The sequence below is a fragment of the Alnus glutinosa genome, chromosome 2 (genome assembly GCF_958979055.1).
Source record: "Alnus glutinosa chromosome 2, dhAlnGlut1.1, whole genome shotgun sequence".
Lineage (NCBI taxonomy): Eukaryota > Viridiplantae > Streptophyta > Magnoliopsida > Fagales > Betulaceae > Alnus > Alnus glutinosa.
This window is the reverse complement of record NC_084887.1, coordinates 17,654,383-17,673,517: the sequence shown is the minus strand read 5'-3', so window position 1 is coordinate 17,673,517 and position 19,135 is coordinate 17,654,383. Positions and strand designations below refer to the sequence as shown.

Sequence of the window (19,135 nt, the reverse complement as noted above, 5' to 3'; positions counted from 1 at the left end):
TTCAAGTTTCAGTTTTACGGTTTCTGTCCCTAGCTTGACTCTCTTCAGTCTCACGCAATCGTTCACCTGCCGAGCCGCCGTTCACGCAGGTGCAGCCATGAGCCCACGCCCCACGACGCCTCAGTGCCTCACACACATAGCCACGAGTCAATGCTTCACATAGTCACAGGTTCAAGTGAGACTGGTGAGTTAATCACTTAAAGTCTAAAACTTTGTTGATTTTTTGTTTACAAAAATTGGGTGTTTCTTGTTTACAAAAATTGTATCATGTTACATGTAGCAGTGGTTATGGGTGATTCGATTTTGAATAAGCAACTTTACTAGAGAAAGTTATGGAGAAAAATTGTATCGTGTCAGGTCGTGTTCGGGTTACCTGATTATTAATCGGGTCGTGTTCGGGTCACGTGTCATAACCCGATTAATAATCGGGTCGGGTTCGTGTCAGACCCATTTAGATAATCAGGTCAGTCAGGTTTACACGAACCCGACCCGTAAACCCGAATTGCCAAGCCTAGTACTAGGTTAAATCAATGATTACGTATTATTAGTGTCGCATATAGCACATATGTTAATGCTTTGTGTGTAATTATTACGTAAGAACACGTTAGTCATATTTAATTATATATTGAGGCAATTCAGTCAGCTCTAATGTGTTATATTCCCAAGTCTTTGAGGAAAAAATATATTCCGCTGCCAAATCTCAACTCTGATGATGTCGTAATGTCACATGAAAATTTACAATTTTCACTTACGCCTTTTTGTAAAAAGTGGGGCGTTACAGTTTGTATCTCTGTATAATTAGGCAGGATGCCACTTGTTTTCTGCTTAGACATACTTGTATGCCAGTGTTTCCCAAGTAGGAATATTTGTATACGTGTATGACTGAGCAACATAGAATAACAGTAGTATGTTGTAGATGGGCTTGTATGTATGCAATTCCAAGCAGTAGATTGGAAGCTTATATACGTTCACAGCTACATAGTATACTTTCAGGTGTTTCTAAAATATCGATGTTTACTTTATCAGCTATGATACGTTTTCAAGGGACGGATTTTTATAACACTAAAACAGTAGTTGTTATTGTAAACGAATGATAAAATAAAATGTCGGTTCTATGCGAAAACTTAGTGAGTTTTATACTACTAAGACCTCAGTTTTATACTGCTGAGGTAGTGAACTCATACTTTCACCTGTACAGATGTGGCTAACACCATAACCGTATAGATGATGTTCATTTGGCTAGAGGTTCAGCGAATGTAGAGGATGACCCTGTAGCATTGTGCTTGGGATACTACAACTGAGGCACTTCGCTGGAGTTGTAGATGTGTCGGGCTCGGATGGTCTCATTTTGTAGTCTTTTGTATATGGCTTGTGTCGCTTGTGACACGTGTATTTATAGAGCCATCATTTTGGTATGCAATTAATAACCTATGTTATGGCCTTAAACAGATAGCTATTGTAATGACTCTTTTGTGTAATACAGTTATGTGTATAGATGTGCTTTCCGCTATCTAGATTATGTTGTATATGTTTCGCTGCATAGATGTAACTCTGTATATCACGTACATATTATAGAATGTGTACCACATATTGGCTGAGCGACAAATAGTTGTGCCACTATGATGACTCATTTTTGTTTTTGTCTATATATATATATAAAAATTGGGTCATTACAGTTATTCTTACTTTTTAGTTTGTTGACAAGACATTTTTTAATTGGAGTTCAATCAAAATTACTAAAAGAAAAAAACACATTATTTCTTTAATTTAATTTTTTTTTAAAAAAACACAAATTAAAAATGAAGAAGAAGAAGAAGAAGAAAACGTCAAAACTAAGGGGTGGCTGACCCCCATAAGAAAATTATTTCTTACTTTTTAGTTTGGTGACAAGACATATTTTAATTGGAGTTTAATCAAAATTACTAAAAGAAAAAAACACATTATTTCTTTAATTTAATTTTTTTTTTAAAAGCACAAATTAAAAATGAAGAAGAAGAAGAAGAAGAAAACGTCAAAACTATTTTTTAAAAACACAAATTAAAAATGAAGAAGAAGAAGAAGAAAACGTCAAAACTAAGGGGTGGCTGACCCCCAAATGCATTTGGCGTTTTCTTAAACTATCACTCAATTGTCAATGTCCCCCATAAGACCAATAAAAAGACAAAAATGACCATAAATTTTTTTCAATAAAACAAAAATGTCCTTATAAATTCGAAAAAAAAAAGGTCAAACTAAAAAATAAAAAAATAAAAAAACCTTTTCCGAAAACAAATTAAAAATAAATTAAATTTAAAAAAATTTAAGGAAAAAACCAAAAAAAAAAAAACCGTTTTTATTTTTATTTTTTGTATAAATTTTTATTATTTTATATAAATTTTTTTAAAAAAATAGTTTTTGTTTTTTTAAAAAATAATAATAATTTTTTAAAGAGTATTTTTGTCATTAGGGATAACATTAACATGTTTTGATAGTTTGAGAGGGGGGTATTGACACAATTAATAGTTTGTGGAGACGTTGACAATGAGGTGGTAATTTGAGGGGATTATGTGTACTTTTCACTTTTTTTTTCTTTTTCTTTTTTGTAAGTTTGATAGAAAATAGAAAATAATATGAGTGGTTTTTTCTGGAAAATGTAGTTTATTCATCTTCTAACTATTATAAGGAATAGACTCCTATCAAATAAAAGAATGATTATTCTATTGGAATAGTTATTTCATTCCGGGAGCTATTCCATGAATCAAACGAAGCCATAGGGTATGAACATTCTTGTCACTTAACAAAAAAAAAAAAAAATGAGAACATTCTTAAGAGTATATTTGGGTTTGCGAATTCAAAAAGTGCGATTAAAAAAATGTACGATTTGAAAAAGTAATTTTTAAAAGCGTTTGGCAAAATTGGAGTTTGACATTTAAAATTTGCAGGTTAACCTTTAAAGTCCTGCGTTTTCAAAAAATTGTCACTTTGCCTGCAATTTGAAAAAGTAATTTTTTGCGTTTTCAAATCGCAATTTTTTAAAAATAAAATTGGCAAACGATTTATTTTCTGTAATTTGATTTAAAATAACAATTTTTTGCATATAAAATCACAATCTCAAACACGCCAAGGCTATGAGAATGTATAATCCTACCTTTTTTTTTTTTTTTTGAACGAAAATCTCATCACATTATAAATCAAAACATCAATACAATTGATCCCAAAACCAGCGTGGAATCTAGAGACAAAACCATTTCCCTATCAATAATATTAGAAATGCATACAGGACTTTCTTCTAACCATTCCATGTTCATCTTCTGCTCTGCCGCTACCTTTGCTAAGGCATGTGCTGCACCATTAAGTTCTCTATGAACATGATTAAATTTAACAGGACGGAGCCCCTTTATTTCCTTAATAATACTCTCAGTAAACTGCCCAGTGTTAGAAAGATATGGAGGAGGAGAATTTATCTCATTTACGACATGTGCCGCATCCCCTTCTATAATGACATCGATGAAACCGACCTCCTTACAAAACAAAACTGTCCATAGTGCTGCCATTGCTTCCGCTATCTTTGGGTCAACCATAATTGGTCTTATTACACTTTTAGCTCCCATGACTTCACCCATACAGTTCCTAGCAACAATCCCCATGCCAATGCACCCCTCCTTGATGTTAAGGGCAGCGTCCCAATTGATTTTAATCAAACCTGTTGGAGGGGGAGACCATCTTTGCTGCCTAGCCGGACAAAGGTCAACTCCACCAGTTGGAGGTAATATCTCCTGTGTATTACATCTATGAAATTCCTTAAGTGACACCCTTGCCTCAGCATAGACTTCATTTGGATGTATAAAGACACCTTCAAAGACCAAAGTATTTCTCCGGAGCCATATACGACCTGCAATAACCACCATTAATTCAACATTGGCCTTACTAAGGTTACTCCCCATCTCCTCCAGTAGCCCCTTGAAGCTTGTTGCATTACTATTGCATTTATGGAAAAATGACCCTTTTCCACCCCAGACATCCTGCACTGCCGGGCATGTCCACAACGCATGAATGGTAGTCTCAGGTTCCCTTTGACAGCAGGGACACATATTACTCTCCAACACTTTCCTCCGACACAAATTGACACGAGTGGGAAGGATATTATGACAAGCACGCCATGCAAACAACTTTACAGCATTTGGCACCATCAAAGCCCAAAGATTCTTCCAAACTCCTGTGTCCGAGTACTCCTTTGAACACTGACCCCCCGAACTCTCTTCGACAGCCTTCCCCATGTGATAGGCACTCCTCACAGAAAAAACCCCCGTAGAAGTACCATTCCAGATTAACCTATCAAGGGAGAAGCAGGGGCTTAAAGGGATATTCTCAATAACACTGGCTTCTTCTTCCCGGAAGACCCCTTTAATTATATCTCCCTTCCAGCAACCCAACTCAGAATTGATCAACTCTGAAACCAACGCATTTGGATTTAACATCTGAACAGGAGATTGGACAGAATAGGTAGTTGGAATAGGCAGCCACCTATCTTGCCAAATTTTAATGGATCTTCCATCCCCAACTCTCCATAGCAGGCCTAGCTTCAGTATCTCTCGCGCATTACAGACACTCCTCTATAAGTAAGACACCCGGGATCCAATGGGAACCTCCAAGAAAGAAGAGTTCGGAAAATACTTTGCCTTTAGAATTCGAGCTGTGAGGGAATTTGGATCTTGCATAATTCGCCACCCTTGTTTGGCTAAAAGAGCTCGGTTAAAAATAACCAAATCCCTAAAGCCAAGACCCCCAGCAAATTCGGATCTACTCATTCGTTCCCAGCTCATCCAATGTATTTTAGATGTTTTAGACATGTGCCTCCACCAGAAGGATTGCATCAAAGCATTGAGTTCCTTGCATAAGGAGTTTGGCAATTGAAACACACTCATACAATATGTAGGGACCACCTGTACCACTGCTTTTAGTAACACCTCCTTACCCGCTTGAGAGAGGAAACAAACTTTCCAATTATTCATTTTGGACATCACTTTCTCCGTGATAGACTGGAAAACTTGGTGCCGAGATTTGCCCACAAAGGTTGGTAACCCTAGGTAAGCATCAATTCTATGAGTTTCATTTAAACCTGACAGTTGAAGTATTTCCTGCCTTCGATCCGAGCTCGTGTTCCTACTGAAAAACATTGAGGTCTTGTGAAAGTTTAGTTTCTGCCCAGAAGCTTTCTCGTATATGCCCAAGATCCTCATAAGCCTTCTCCATTCGACTGAGGGTGCGTTTGGTATTGCAATTTCATAGAGAAAAAGTGTGATTTTAAACTAAATCGCAGAAAATGAACCGTTTGGAAATTTCGTTTTTAAAAAATTGTGATTTGAAAATGCAAAAAAGTGCTTATTCAAATCGCAAGCAATGTGATGCTTTTTTGAAAACGCAGTATTTTAAAAGGCTAACCTACAATTTTAAAGACTAAACTGCGATTTTGCCAAATGCTTAACTGCGTTTTTAAAAATCACTTTTTTCAATCACACATTTTAAAATCACTATTTTTAAATCGCACTTTTTGAAATCACAAACCCAAACGGACTCTGAGTTAGCCTAGCTTTCTAGAAAGGAATTTAAGTTCACGACAAAAAGGGGGTTGGGGAGGAGTCCATATTCCTTTCAGTATCTTAATTGTGCACTTAATGCGACCAAACGAAATAATCTTTTAAGATTTTCAATAAACTAAAAAATTACTCTCGTCCAAACGCCCATAAGAATAATCAAAATTTCAAGGTTAATTAGTGACAATACATGTAGCCTCTCATTGATGTTCTGATAAGCTTGTTTGAGCCGTCATTGATGTTCTATTTGAGCCATTATTGATGGCATAATAAGTGAAAGCCTTTATACACTAAAATGGTATGTATAAAATCTTCGTAAATTTCTTACACAAATTGGTGTATAAGAAATTTTCTACAACTCACATATAAGAGTGATGTGTCATTTAAACATGTGAAAAACACATATTTTCTTATTAATGGTATTAAGGGTGCATTTGAGATTGTGATTTCGTAGTAAAAAAATACGATTTTAAACCAAATCGCAGAAAATGAACCGTTTAGGAATTGCGTTTTTAAAAAAATTGCGATTTGAAAACGCAGAAAATTGTTTTTTCAAATCACAAGCAATTTGGTGCTTTTTTGAAAATGCAGAATTTTAAAAGGCTAACCTGCAATTTTAAAGGCTAAACTACGATTTTGCCAAACGCTAAACTGTGTTTTTAAAAATCACATTTTCTAATCGCACATTTTAAAATCGTTATTTTTAAATCGCACTTTTTGAAATTACAAACCTCAACGGACCCTAAAAAAACATGTGAGAAATATATGCTATTAAAACAATTTATATTAATTTTATATGTAGGTTGTAAAACATTCTTCTTACAAACCACTTTGTAAAAAATTTCTGTCATTTCCATTATACACTAATAGGGTAGGCATAAAATGTTCAGATATTTCTTACACCTACAAGATCCAAATAATTTAGTTTACCGACAATGATATAGGATAAGAAAAGTATATACGATCTTTATACCTAAAAGATTCAAATAATTTATATTAGTTCCCAATAATGCTGACTCCTCAACAATATGTTTCCTTAGTGTTTCTTTTTTTAATTTTAATTAATTTGCTTTGTTAATATAAATCCGTCAAAGTCAATTCAAGTTTGATAAAACGTCCCCGTTGGAAGGTGCGAGGCTGATTTTCGTGTACCCACTGAATTGAAATATATATACTATAAAAAAAATATCTTCTAGAAATATTTTTTCTACTTCCTTTTTATTTTATTTTATTTTATTAGGAATATTCGTCTGTTTATTTGCTGCCCATAAGATTCGTGTATTTATAATTATTATTTATATTGTACCCGCACATGCATGTTTACGTAAATATTGAAGGAGATCGAGGCTACCTCAGGTATTAATTACAATTAATTAAAAGACTAATTTTATAATATAACTTTTGAAAGGCCTTCGTGATTTGTATAAAAACTTACTTGGACGAATTCTTTAATTATATGATTATGTTATGGAATTAAAAAAAAAAAAAGAAAAAAAGAAAAGAAAGAAAATGATGGCCCGCATATTTGGATTCATTTCAATTCATAATATTAGCTTACGTCAGTGGAAATTAAATTATTTTGAGATCTCTGAAGAAAGATTGTCTTATTCATTAGTTAAAGCTTCCGACACTACTTTTAAAAAATAAAAATAAAATAAAAAAAAGCTTCCGACACTAAATAATGGTGCCCAAGATATTTTATGTCAATATTTTTCAGATCTTTCTAGCAGTGCAAGGCCTTTTTCTACCACTAAATAAATAATAATGATGCTGTTTTAGTTTTTAATTTTTTTAAAGGAAAATGTTATTTTTCATTTTTTTAATATACTCACTCGACGGGACATGTTTAATTTATTTTTAATTTTTTAATTAAAATTAATTACAAATAAATTGAGCACGATACATCAACTGCATATGCTTAGAGAATATAAAATAAAATTTACAGTTTTTTAATTAGGTGAATTGAGTGGTGATGCTATTTACACTTTTTCTAACATGCGAATTAAACATGCTTAATTAATTCTTAGTCATACAAGCCGTATATACATCATTATACAAGAGAAGAAAATGGAGGTTACAAATATTCAAGTATTTTGTGTTTTGTATTTTTTAAAAAAATAAAAAAATAAAAAAATATATATATTAGGTGAACTGAGTGGTGATCCTTAGGGGTGAAAAGGCGGTGGCGGTTGGCGGTTATTGGCCAAAACCGCCAACCGTAACCGCCTAGGCGGTTACTGAAAATCATAAACCGCCTCCGGCAACCGCCTAGGCGGTTGCCGTTTATGAAAAAACCGCCGGTTGGCGGTTAAAAACCGGCAACCGTTTTTTTTTTTTTTTTTACATTTGGCCGTGCGGAAATCGACACCTCCACCGCCGACGTCATCCTCTGCCTCTTCGTGGACCGAGCCACCACCACCACTTCAGACTCCGATGAGTCCTCATCCAACAACAATGACCACTCCAGATCTACCCAACCACCACGACCGCTCCAGATCTACCCAACCACGACCACCACTCCAGATCTACCTTCACTCTCACGTGCTCCACCGCTAATCGTCCCTCCAGTGCAACTAACCGTCCTCCAACTCCTCTATTGTTCCGATCTCTCCAATTCCATCAATAGAGCTTCCACCGCCCTCGATCTCTTCCCCATCACCCTGGAGCTTCTCTTCGAAGATTGCGTTAAACGACTGGAGAGGGAGACGAGAGAGAATAGAGATGAGAACCATGAGAGAGTTGAGAGAATGGAGATGAGAATCATGAGAGAGTTGAGAGGTGAGGGCACTGAGGGGCTGGGCCGGCTGGCGGCGTGGAGAGGGAGACGAGAGAATGTGATGAGTCTAGGTTTTTTTTTTGTGTTTTTAATGTCTAGGTTAAAATTTCAAAATGATGTGTTTTTGATTTTGGTGTTTTTATATCTAAAAAATAATAATAAATATATATATATAAAATAATAATATTATAAAGGCGGTTAGCGGTTTTTAGAAAGGCGGTTACCGGTTACCGGTTTTTAGGCGGTTTTAACGGTTATACGGTTATACGGTTAGCGGTTATGGACGGTTAGCGGTTAGCGGGCGGTTATTGCGGACGGTTATTTTCACCCCTAGTGATCCTTTTTACTAGTTTTTAGCCCAACTAAAGAAGGGCAGACCTAGAATACATGACCTTTTTTTTTTTTTTTTTTTTCATAATTATGTAATTAAACATGATTGGTTTAAGAGGAATTGTTATGTCATCTTTACAAATTTAGACAACATTGACATGGTTTTTTAAAGGGAAAAATATATAATAATAAAAAAAAAAATTCTGAATTAACATCTAAGTTTAAATAGCTTTTTAAATTTTCAAGTGCCTTAATGTGACCTTTCAAACTAGTAAAGTTAGCCAAAAATGTTATTTTTGTCGAAATATTCTTATAATATCCTTATTCTCTTGAAAACTTGGAAAAAAAAAAAAACTATTCTCTTTTTTTAATAAAAAGAAAAAAGAAAAAAGAAGGAAAATTTTTAATTTTTTAAGTTTAAATTTCTTTAACTTTTTAGTTTTATATTAATAGTTTTTTAAAATTATTTTTATTTTATTAAAAACAATTTTTTATTTTAGTTTTTAATTAAATAAAAGTATTATACAAATATTTCGATAAAAGTGACATTTTTTTTTTTTGCAAATTTTAATAATTTAATGGATTACATTAATGTACATGATATAATCTAAAATTAATTGTTAGTTCATAAGGCTTTTTTATGTAATTCTTGGAAATAGTTTTCAAAACTTTTTTAGCACGTGCCAATTAGAATTGTCCACGTTGTCGCCCCAATATTCCCTCTTATCCTCTACGGACTCGCCACGTGTTGAGATGACGTGTCCAACTTCCTCCCCAATTCTCCATGAGAGATCAGGCCCACCTAACCACCCCTAAATCTCCACAGAATTACAGCGGTTGCCACTAAAGTATCCCACCTCCATATCCGTATTCATACGTTTCAGATTAATAGAATACGCTAAAATACCAAAACTACCCCTCACCTTTCACCCCCTAGATTTGTGCCGTATATACCTCTCTCTCTCCCCCCCCCCACACTTTTCCTCTCTCTCTCTCTCTCACAAATTTTGTCGGTGTTGTAGATCTCTCAGCCTCGGAAGCCCTCTCTCTATCTCTCTTTTTCGGCTTCCAATGATGAGTTTGGGTGGTATATGATAGCGTTTATTTATCATTGTGTGTTGCTTGTGGTGTGAGGATTTGGGGTTGGAGAGCAAGGTGTATGTGCATGAGGGATTTGTTGCTGTTGGGTTGGACTCTTCTATGTTGCGTGAAGGGGTTTGGAGGAAGAAGAATAAGGTGGGACCGTGGGCTTGTCATCCGGAGCAGGGGTAGGTGGGGCAAATGTGGCTGAGTTTCAGCTTTTCAGACTAGTTTGAGACCTGGGTTTTCTCTGTCTGTGCCTGATCTCTATTGGTGAAGAGGTTTTGGCTGAAAGTTCTTGGAAACTGGGTTCTGGGTGTGCCTAAAAATGCAGCAAGATCACAGAAAAAAGGTGATTGGTAATTCCGTGTTTTGTATGAAAAATCATGGGTATTGGATTTGAGTTTCTATTTGTGTGTATGTTTGTTGGGTTGTGGGATTCAAAATAAATATTGAATTTTTAATGTTTTGTAAAGGTAATTCTGTGGGAAAATGATCATTGTGGAAATGTTTGTATACGAGTTTATTTAAAAATTAGGGTCTTTGTGCGGATTGAGCTTTGAAAGGATACTTGTTTGATGGTGTTAATGGGATTTGTTGGGTATTTTTTTTTCTCTATATTTGACTGGTGCTGCCTTTCATTTGAACGTTTTTAGCTTCTTATTGCAAATTTTAATGCTTTTTGCCTTTTTATTTTTGTTTTGCGTTATGATGGTAATGGATAACGGGGGCAATAGTTAATGCGGATTTCGCTTTTGAAAGAAGTGGGTTTCATTCTTATTCTGGAATGCTATCTCCTGAAGTTAATTCTTATGCTTCTCTTATTGTTAGATGCCACTTTATTTATTCCTCTCTTTGTATCTCTCTCTGAAAGAGATACTTCACCGAGGGAATAGTTCTTTTTCCCCTTCAAATTTTGGGTTATTCTGTATCAGTTTTCGTTATTTGTTTATTTATTCTTTTCTGTAATTTCCTGTGTTCTTTTACTTTTTGGTTGGTTTTGATTTTTCCAACGCCTGAACTCATGGATTTTTATCATATTCTGGCTTCTAAGATCAACGGAATAGTGCCATAAGTAGAAAATTGTAGGTATTTGCTGGTAATTTAAGCGTTGTCATTCTTCCTAACAATTAGAAGCTGATTCATACAAGCCGTATATAATTATTGAGCAGCTGTTCTGATTCTTTTTACCATAAAATGTTTGCATCTGTGGGAGTGAGTGTAATCTGAGGGTAATGTATACCAGGATGGAAAGTTTGTAATATGGATAAGGCATAACCGGATTAACATTTCAATTAATTTTATGAAACTTATTACTGTTTACCTATTAAAATATGGTTTAGTACCATATTAGCAGATGTAACTTGCAATCTAAAGAATTTTTAATGAATTTTACGTTAGTTAGTATGAGCATGGAATTATGGTTTATTAGATGTGATCTTACTTCACAATGTCTGCTTTATATCATTGGGCATGCTTTGGATGTGTGCCAAGCTCTAAATAAACTTTTGGTTGGCAGAGTTGCTTCATCTCTCTGTTCTTTCTTTTAGAACTTTTTGTTGTTGATGTTATTGTGGTTGACTGGAGCTGAATGAATTTTGCATTAGTATGAGCATAGAATTATGTTTTATTAGATGCGATCTTACTTCACAACATCTGCTGTATATCATTGGGCATGCTTTGGATGTGTGCCAAGCTCTATATAAACTTTTGGTTGGCGGAGTTGCTTCATATCTCTGTTCTTTCTTTTAGAACTTTTTGTTGTTGATGTTATTGTGGTTGACTGGTATTGTACATGTAAGAGGAGTGGGGAGTCTGTGGATTATCTTCTTCTCCATTGTCTTGTTTCCTGTCAATTCAAAATAGATTTTCAGAATTTATGTGCTTCAATGTTATATTCATTATTTTCTATAAAATCATATATTTGTTTCTCTTATACCACCTTATTTATGCGTCTTATCTGGCTTTTTCTATGCCACAGAATTTAACTGAGATGGACTTTTTCTCCGAATATGGTGATGCCAATAGATACAAAATTCAGGAAGTTATTGGGAAAGGAAGTTATGGTGTTGTTTGCTCAGCAATTGACACACATACCGGTGAAAAAGTGGCCATAAAGAAAATACATGATATATTTGAACACATATCTGATGCTGCGCGTATTCTTCGTGAGATAAAGCTGCTCAGACTTCTACGACATCCTGACATTGTTGAAATTAAACACATTATGCTTCCACCCTCGAGAAGGGACTTTAAAGATATTTATGTTGTTTTTGAGCTCATGGAGTCAGATCTTCATCAAGTCATCAAAGCCAATGATGACCTGACTCGAGAACACTATCAGTTTTTCCTATACCAGCTACTACGTGCATTGAAGTATATTCACACTGGTACTAGTTTTAACCTAATTGCTTGGTACCTTTACCTTTGATCTTGACTTTTCTAAATCTTAAGATAAAGCAAAACTCTTAAAAACTAATATTACTATTGTAGTCTTAACAGATTATGACTATAAATTCCTTTCTCTCTCTCTCTCTCTCTCTCTCTCTCTCTCTCTCTCTCTGTGCACGTGCTCAGAGGTAGGACAATATCATTAGATTCATTCTAACATTTGAGTAATTTAGGCTGGCTACAACCTTCTTATAGCCATCACTTTCAATTCTTCCCTTATGTTTGGGAAATAGTTCCCATGTACAATGCTTGATTCCCTGAATTTCAAATATCATCTGTTTTCCTTGAACCTTATGGGTTTTTTTTTTTTTTTTTTTTTTTTTTTTTTTTTTTTTTTGGGGGGGGGGGGGGGGGGGGGGGGGGCGCGTTAGGGCTTTGTAGAATGTGTTTATATCTGATATTTGGCTACATGGGTGCAGCAAATGTCTACCATCGAGATTTAAAACCGAAGAACATATTGGCAAATGCAAACTGTAAACTTAAAATCTGTGATTTTGGTTTAGCAAGAGTCGCATTCGGTGATACGCCCACAACAATATTTTGGACGGTATGCCATTAAAGAATATTATATCTGTGATGTTTTTTCATTTAATCTTTTAATCACTGCACTATTTTTGTGTATTGTATGATATCAAATTTGCTTTTCATATCCATTTTGGAAGTAGAGTGTGACACTTCCAAGGAATTTTTATCTCAAATCTGCAGGACTATGTTGCTACAAGATGGTATAGAGCTCCAGAGCTGTGTGGATCATTTTTCTCAAAGGTAAGACACTAAATATTTTATTGAGCGTTTTAAAGACCAATGTAGCAGATTGTAGCACTCTTGATTGATCCATCTATGTGCTCATTTTAGTCAAAGAAAGCTTCAAGGAGATCCATATAACATATTTCATTGGAATTTTGGTCTTTAAGGGTGTGTTTGTTTCAATGGAGAATATTTTCTTTAATTTTTTGCCAAAAAGTTATTGTCATTATGATTTTTTTTTTTTAAATTTCAAATTTTTTGGGATCTGCATGAGTCTTATCAAGTATGGGTCAGCAAAAGGAAAGAGCCTAAAATGATGAAGGTATTATACCCTCCATTTATACAAATTTTCCTTCCTTCAATATCTCAAAGCACATTGATAAGCCAGTAAGTTGCTATTTGTGCTTACGGGAAAATGTTTTCCAGAATAGAATCTGCAAAGCTTTCCAGTAGCTTCCTAGTAGTTAGGATTCTATTTGCAAAGAAATTCATTCCTATAAAGAGAAGTAAAAGAAATACTTATCAAAAAGAAAAAAAAAGAGAATTAAAAGAAATGTGGTGTATATGGGAAAAAAAAGAAATTATCAAAATTTTAAAGATTGTGAGAGGACGGTGGTGGAGAGCTAAAAGCCATTTTATTCGTAACCCTTTACCAATGGACAACTACTTATTACTGTTTTCATATGTCTAATTTTCCTGTTTTTCTTGATCTTCTGTCTTTTTCTGGTTAGGTATTCTTCTTTTATAATTCCTACGTACCTGGGTTGTGCACTTTTTAATAAATTTCAAAACCCTTCTTTTTTTATTTTTTTTTATTTTTTTATTTTTTAAAAAAAGTAATTGACCCTAAAAGGTAACTCAATCAGTTGGAAATCCTGCCTCATAAAGTGGAGGTCACTAGTTTGAATCTTCCCTTTCCCTTATGGCCAATTACTTATTAAAAAAATTATTTACTTATAAAAAAAACAAAGGTATAAAACAGAGATATCCTTATTTTCCTCTCCTTGATGTTCCATGAAACTAGCGCAAGGTGGTTTATTTAGTTATTGTATTTCCTCCAACCAGATTCTAATCTTTTAATTTTTTGACCGGTTTCTTGGGCTATATGACTACATTTGTCTCCTCTGTATGCCTTCGTAGTGTTTGAGTATCAAAATATTAATGAAATGATATTTAATCATTTTTTATTTGCGTAAGCTTTTGGGATAAGTGGTGATTTAAAATGGTATGCCAATATCTTGATTTGAAACCTTGACTTCATAATTTACCTCTCATTTCTGTTTAATATTTTATATGTTGGGCCTCACTTGTTGAGAGGGAGTTTGAGCCTCACTCACCATTTCCTATCAACTTAAGTTTTAAGATAAGTATTGATATAACAGTGAGCAAGATAAGTTGATCTTTGGAACTCATGACATTTTTAGCAGTTTACTTTCTGTCTATAAGTTTTAATTAACTTTTTCTTTGAATGAAAATTGGTGCATGAGTTAAGATGTATGACCTCAAAAGATGTGATGTTCTTTATTGATGTAAAATGAGTGTGGGGAAAGCTTGCAATGATTATTGAAAGTGAAAAATAGAAAGATGGGTGAATTTTGTGGCATTTCACTAGATGACTGGTTGTTAATTTGTCTTATGATATTGAACTAGTAAGAAGATGAAATCTCATGTCACCATTGTGGTATAGTGGAGTCATCCCCTTCAACTTGATGTGCAGCTGACATTTCTCATAATTATTCAAACCTTTCATGAGCTGAAGGCCACTAAATGTGCTGCCATCCTTTCTGTTTGAATAGGTAGAATATTGGAGTTAAAATTAAATAAACAAACTGCCTTTAGTAATTCAGATCAAAACAATGTCTTCCCTATGGAAGTCAGGATAATACCTGAAGAAATTTAGTTTTAACACTCTTAGTCGAGCCTTGCTACACAGGGGACACTCATCCGTCCCCTGTGAGTCTCTTTTTAATAAAAAAAATTGTTTTTTATTATAAATGGGTGCTGGGGGACGGATGAGTGTCCCCCAGCAAGCATTTCCCCTCTTAGTCATGTTTGATAGACTTATTTAACAAGTAGGCCCCTCGGTTTTCTTCATTGCGTCTTCAGCTGCAAAGTAAACTTGGTCCCTATGGGTTTGATGAGGTATGGATATGTAAGGATCTTCTGCATTCTTGCGAGTAGGGAAGGTCATTTCTGCATGAAAAAGTGTCGAAGCTTGTGGAATCAGTTTTGGTTCACTTTACCATGTCTCAGTTAGGGAAAGTTTTGAGATGTGAAAGGATTATGGCTTGATAGAATTACGGATGAAGATTGCATTATTGTACTGCTGTGAGAGGGATACTGGGAAATACATTGAAAGTAGCAAAAATTATGACCGAAACCATGCACGGTGACAACTAATAAAGATGTCAGAATCATGGTACAACAATATCAAAACAAAGTGTGTAAGCTAAATCTTAGTGAACCAGAGATGTCATGAATCTTCTAAACTATCACATATTTGCATAAGAAAGTAGTAACAGTGAAGTTTCTATTGTGGCATTTCAATATATTATACTGTATTTGGATGTTGTGGACTATGCTTGTTCTGGTAATTCTTCAGACATCCAGCTCTAGTTCTTTGTATAATTCAAACTCATTATGCTTACACTAAAATTATATGACATCTGGATGCAGTATACACCGGCAATTGATATATGGAGTATAGGCTGCATATTTGCTGAGGTATTAACTGGGAAGCCACTTTTCCCTGGAAAAAATGTTGTACATCAGTTGGATTTGATGACTGATTTGCTCGGGACACCTTCATTAGATACCATTTCTCGGGTAGGCAAGCTTTTCCCCTTCTGTGTATCAGTGGTTCATCTTACTCAATTTAAATATTGTTCTTAAACTATGCTTGTACTATAAATTTCTTCTGTTTGCAGGTTCGTAATGAGAAGGCAAGGAGATACTTAACTAGCATGAGGAAAAAACAGCTAGTGCCATTTGAACAAAAATTTCCAAATGCCGATCCTTTAGCACTACGACTATTAGAAAGATTGCTTGCCTTTGATCCAAAAGACCGGCCTACTGCAGAAGAGGTTTGTTTCATTGCATAATGCCATTTCCACGTGTGCCTTAACAGTTGCTTTTCCTTTGCAGCTAAAAATGTGGAATTAAGCATTATATTGGTGCATCTAGCATATGCTTCCTTGATACATTTTTTTTCTTGCTTATAAAAAAAATTTCTTAATGCATCATTCTTTATGTTTTGGTGTTATATCAGGCACTGGCCGATCCTTACTTCAAGGGACTTTCAAAAGTTGAAAGGGAACCTTCCTGCCAGCCTATTACAAAGATGGAGTTTGAATTTGAGAGGCGAAGGGTCACAAAGGAGGACATAAGGGAACTAATTTTCCGGGAAATTCTAGAGTACCATCCTCAACTATTGAAAGACTACATGAATGGGACTGAGAGGACTAATTTTCTCTATCCAAGGTTCTAACTATCTTTATTACTTTCCAATTTGTCTTTTTTATTTTTTTTCCTATCATACAATGGGTTAGATCTTTCTGCCTACTTTCTACTGATTTCCCTTGCATATTCTTTACAGTGCTGTTGATCAATTTCGAAAGCAATTTGCATATCTTGAGGAAAATGGTAATAAGAGCGGGCCAGTAATTCCGCTTGAAAGAAAGCACGTCTCTCTTCCTAGGTAAATACATTCCTTCGCTGCATTTCATTGAAAACTATAAACAAAGTCAATTAGTTCTCTGCAACTTCTGTTATATGTTTTATGAGTAATGCTGATGTGGAATAAATTGGACCTTTAGTTTATTTTAAAGTATTTAGTTTTATTTTTATTTAATTATGGGCTTGGCCCAAAGTTAGTCATATTAGTTAATTTAATTAATGTGTAATCCAATAATGGGCTTGGCCCTTAGTCATATTAGGGTTAGGATTAGGGTTAAGGTTTAGTCTATGAATCTATTTAAGCATAATGTTCACTTGTAATAGGCAGTGGATAATGAATGAAAAATTGAGTGTGCGCCGCTATTGTCTTCTCCCTATGTTCTCTCTCTCTCTCTCTCTTGGCTTTCTTCTTCCTTTCTCTCTTGATTTCTGCTTCTTCTACCTCTTGAGTTCTTGATTTATTTCTTCCGATTAATCTGTCCTACATCAAATGCTATTTAATAGACTGTTGTATTACTGTCATACAACTTTGTGACGTGGCAGTTAAAATCAGCTATTTTTTTTTCTTTTTCTTTTTCTTTTACAAGAGCTGATTTAATGGCTAATTTTCACTCCCATCATAAAGTTGTATGGTTGTCGTATAACAGTCTACTAAATAGTATTACTTATGTTTCATACTATATAAAGTAAACAATGTTAGTGTTAGAATTTAACAAGTATTTAGGTGTGTTTTAATAGAAGTCTCACAAATGTTTAAATGTATATATATTTGTCTTTGCACTTGTGCCTGTACAGTATATGTTACACAGATAAATTGATACAACATATTCTCCCCCCTCCCCCCACTATATCTTTTGGAAACACATGATGAGATAGGGGTGGGATGTGGTTTTGATTTACCTATTTGGATGCCCTTAATACCATGCAAGGACATAATTTGGATTGCGGCTGCATTATTAGAGCATAGATTTCATGTCCAAGTCTGACACACTCCATGCTAATTTTACTTGTAGATTGTGTGGTTGTGAAATTGAATTTTCGTTTTCAATGATATTTCACAGGTCCACAATTGTACATTCAAATACAATCCCTCCCAAAGAGCAATCAAATATTGCTTCCTTCAAAGATCGGCAAACTGCGGAAGATGCATACAACAAAAATTCCAGAGATACTGACAGAATTCCCATGAATGTAGGGAGAAACATGCAGGCACCACAGAGGATTCCACTGGGTACTCCCTCCCCGCGATTGTGATCATATGATGGCTGTTCTTTTTCTCTTTCTTTCATGACCATGTTTTTCTCAACTGATTTTGTCTCTGTTCAGCCAAACCTGGAAAAGTTGTTGGGCCAGTTGTACCATACGAGAATGGAAACATCAAGGATGCCTATGACCCAAGAACGGTAATCAGAAGTGCAGTGCTACCTCCTCAGGCTGCCCCTTCTGCATATTATTATCGCAAATCTAGCACGGCAAGTCAAGAAAGATCTCAAACAGAAGCCCCTCAGTCTGGCATGGCTGCCAAATTAGCACCAGACATAGCTATTAACATTGACAACAACCCTTTTTTTATGACACGGGCTGGCGTGACCAAGGTAGAACACATTGACGATCGAATAGGTATAGACACAAACTTGCTGCAAGCAACGGCTCAATATAGTGGGATTAGTGCTGCTTCTGCCGCTGCAGCAACTGCAGCTACTCACAGAAAGGTTGGGACTCTTCAGTATGGTATGACAAAGATGTATTAAATTTTGTCAAAATGATGTAATACATGCAGAGGAAGGCTCTTTCTTTCTATGGAATGCCGGGGGGGTTAAGAACCCAGGGCTGTGTAAAAAGAATGAGGTGAGGGAGTGATTTCCTTGAAACTCGAAAGAGCCAGCTTTCTATTGTTGTGTTAGACGCTATTAGTATATTTCACGCCAAACTGTATTCTAGTCAAATTATATTTTCAATTTTATACAAGCTTCTTCCTCTTCCTCCTAACTACTTAACCTTGAATAGTTATGGCTGGATTCAGTAAGGCCATATTTTCAAGCTCACATTGTTTGTGACATGTTATAAATTGATATCTCTTTTTTTTTTTTTTTGGGCCCCCTAAGCAGTTATTAATTGAGGGGCGCCCTCCTTCGAGGCCGCCACAGTGAATGGCGGTGGGAATGGCTGCCATTTGCGGCCGCCATGTGTGGGTTGAAAGGTTGGCAGTAGTGGTGCAATAAACAAAAGAGATATTGGGTCAATTAGTTTTGGTCTCGTGCGGTGTTTTTTACCCGAAAGTCTATATAAACATTTTTTTTTTTTTTTTAAACTTGAAAAATGAAAATAAGAAGGGCCTTGTCCAAAATAAATTTTAGGGCTGTCAATTTGGGTTTAGCAGGGGTAAAATTTGGGTCAACCCGTTTGACCTGCCAACCCGTTAAGGGTCAACCTGAATACGACCTTTTATTTAAATGGGTCAAAACATTTAATCCAAAAACAACCTGCGAATGACTTATCACGA

General features: G+C 35.1%; 1 protein-coding gene across 1 annotated transcript; it reads left to right on the top strand.

The window, feature by feature from the left end:
• The first annotated feature begins 9,647 nt into the window (after positions 1-9,647).
• On the top strand, positions 9,648-18,621 carry LOC133861418 (mitogen-activated protein kinase 20-like). The gene is made up of 10 exons (XM_062297211.1): positions 9,648-10,111; positions 11,741-12,149; positions 12,630-12,757; positions 12,916-12,975; positions 15,634-15,783; positions 15,885-16,040; positions 16,226-16,437; positions 16,553-16,654; positions 17,694-17,863; positions 17,959-18,621. Exons 1-10 carry the CDS (start codon positions 10,088-10,090, stop codon positions 18,381-18,383), a joined length of 1,836 nt encoding a protein of 611 aa, XP_062153195.1. The 5' UTR covers positions 9,648-10,087; the 3' UTR covers positions 18,384-18,621.
• The last annotated feature ends 514 nt before the right edge of the window (positions 18,622-19,135 follow it).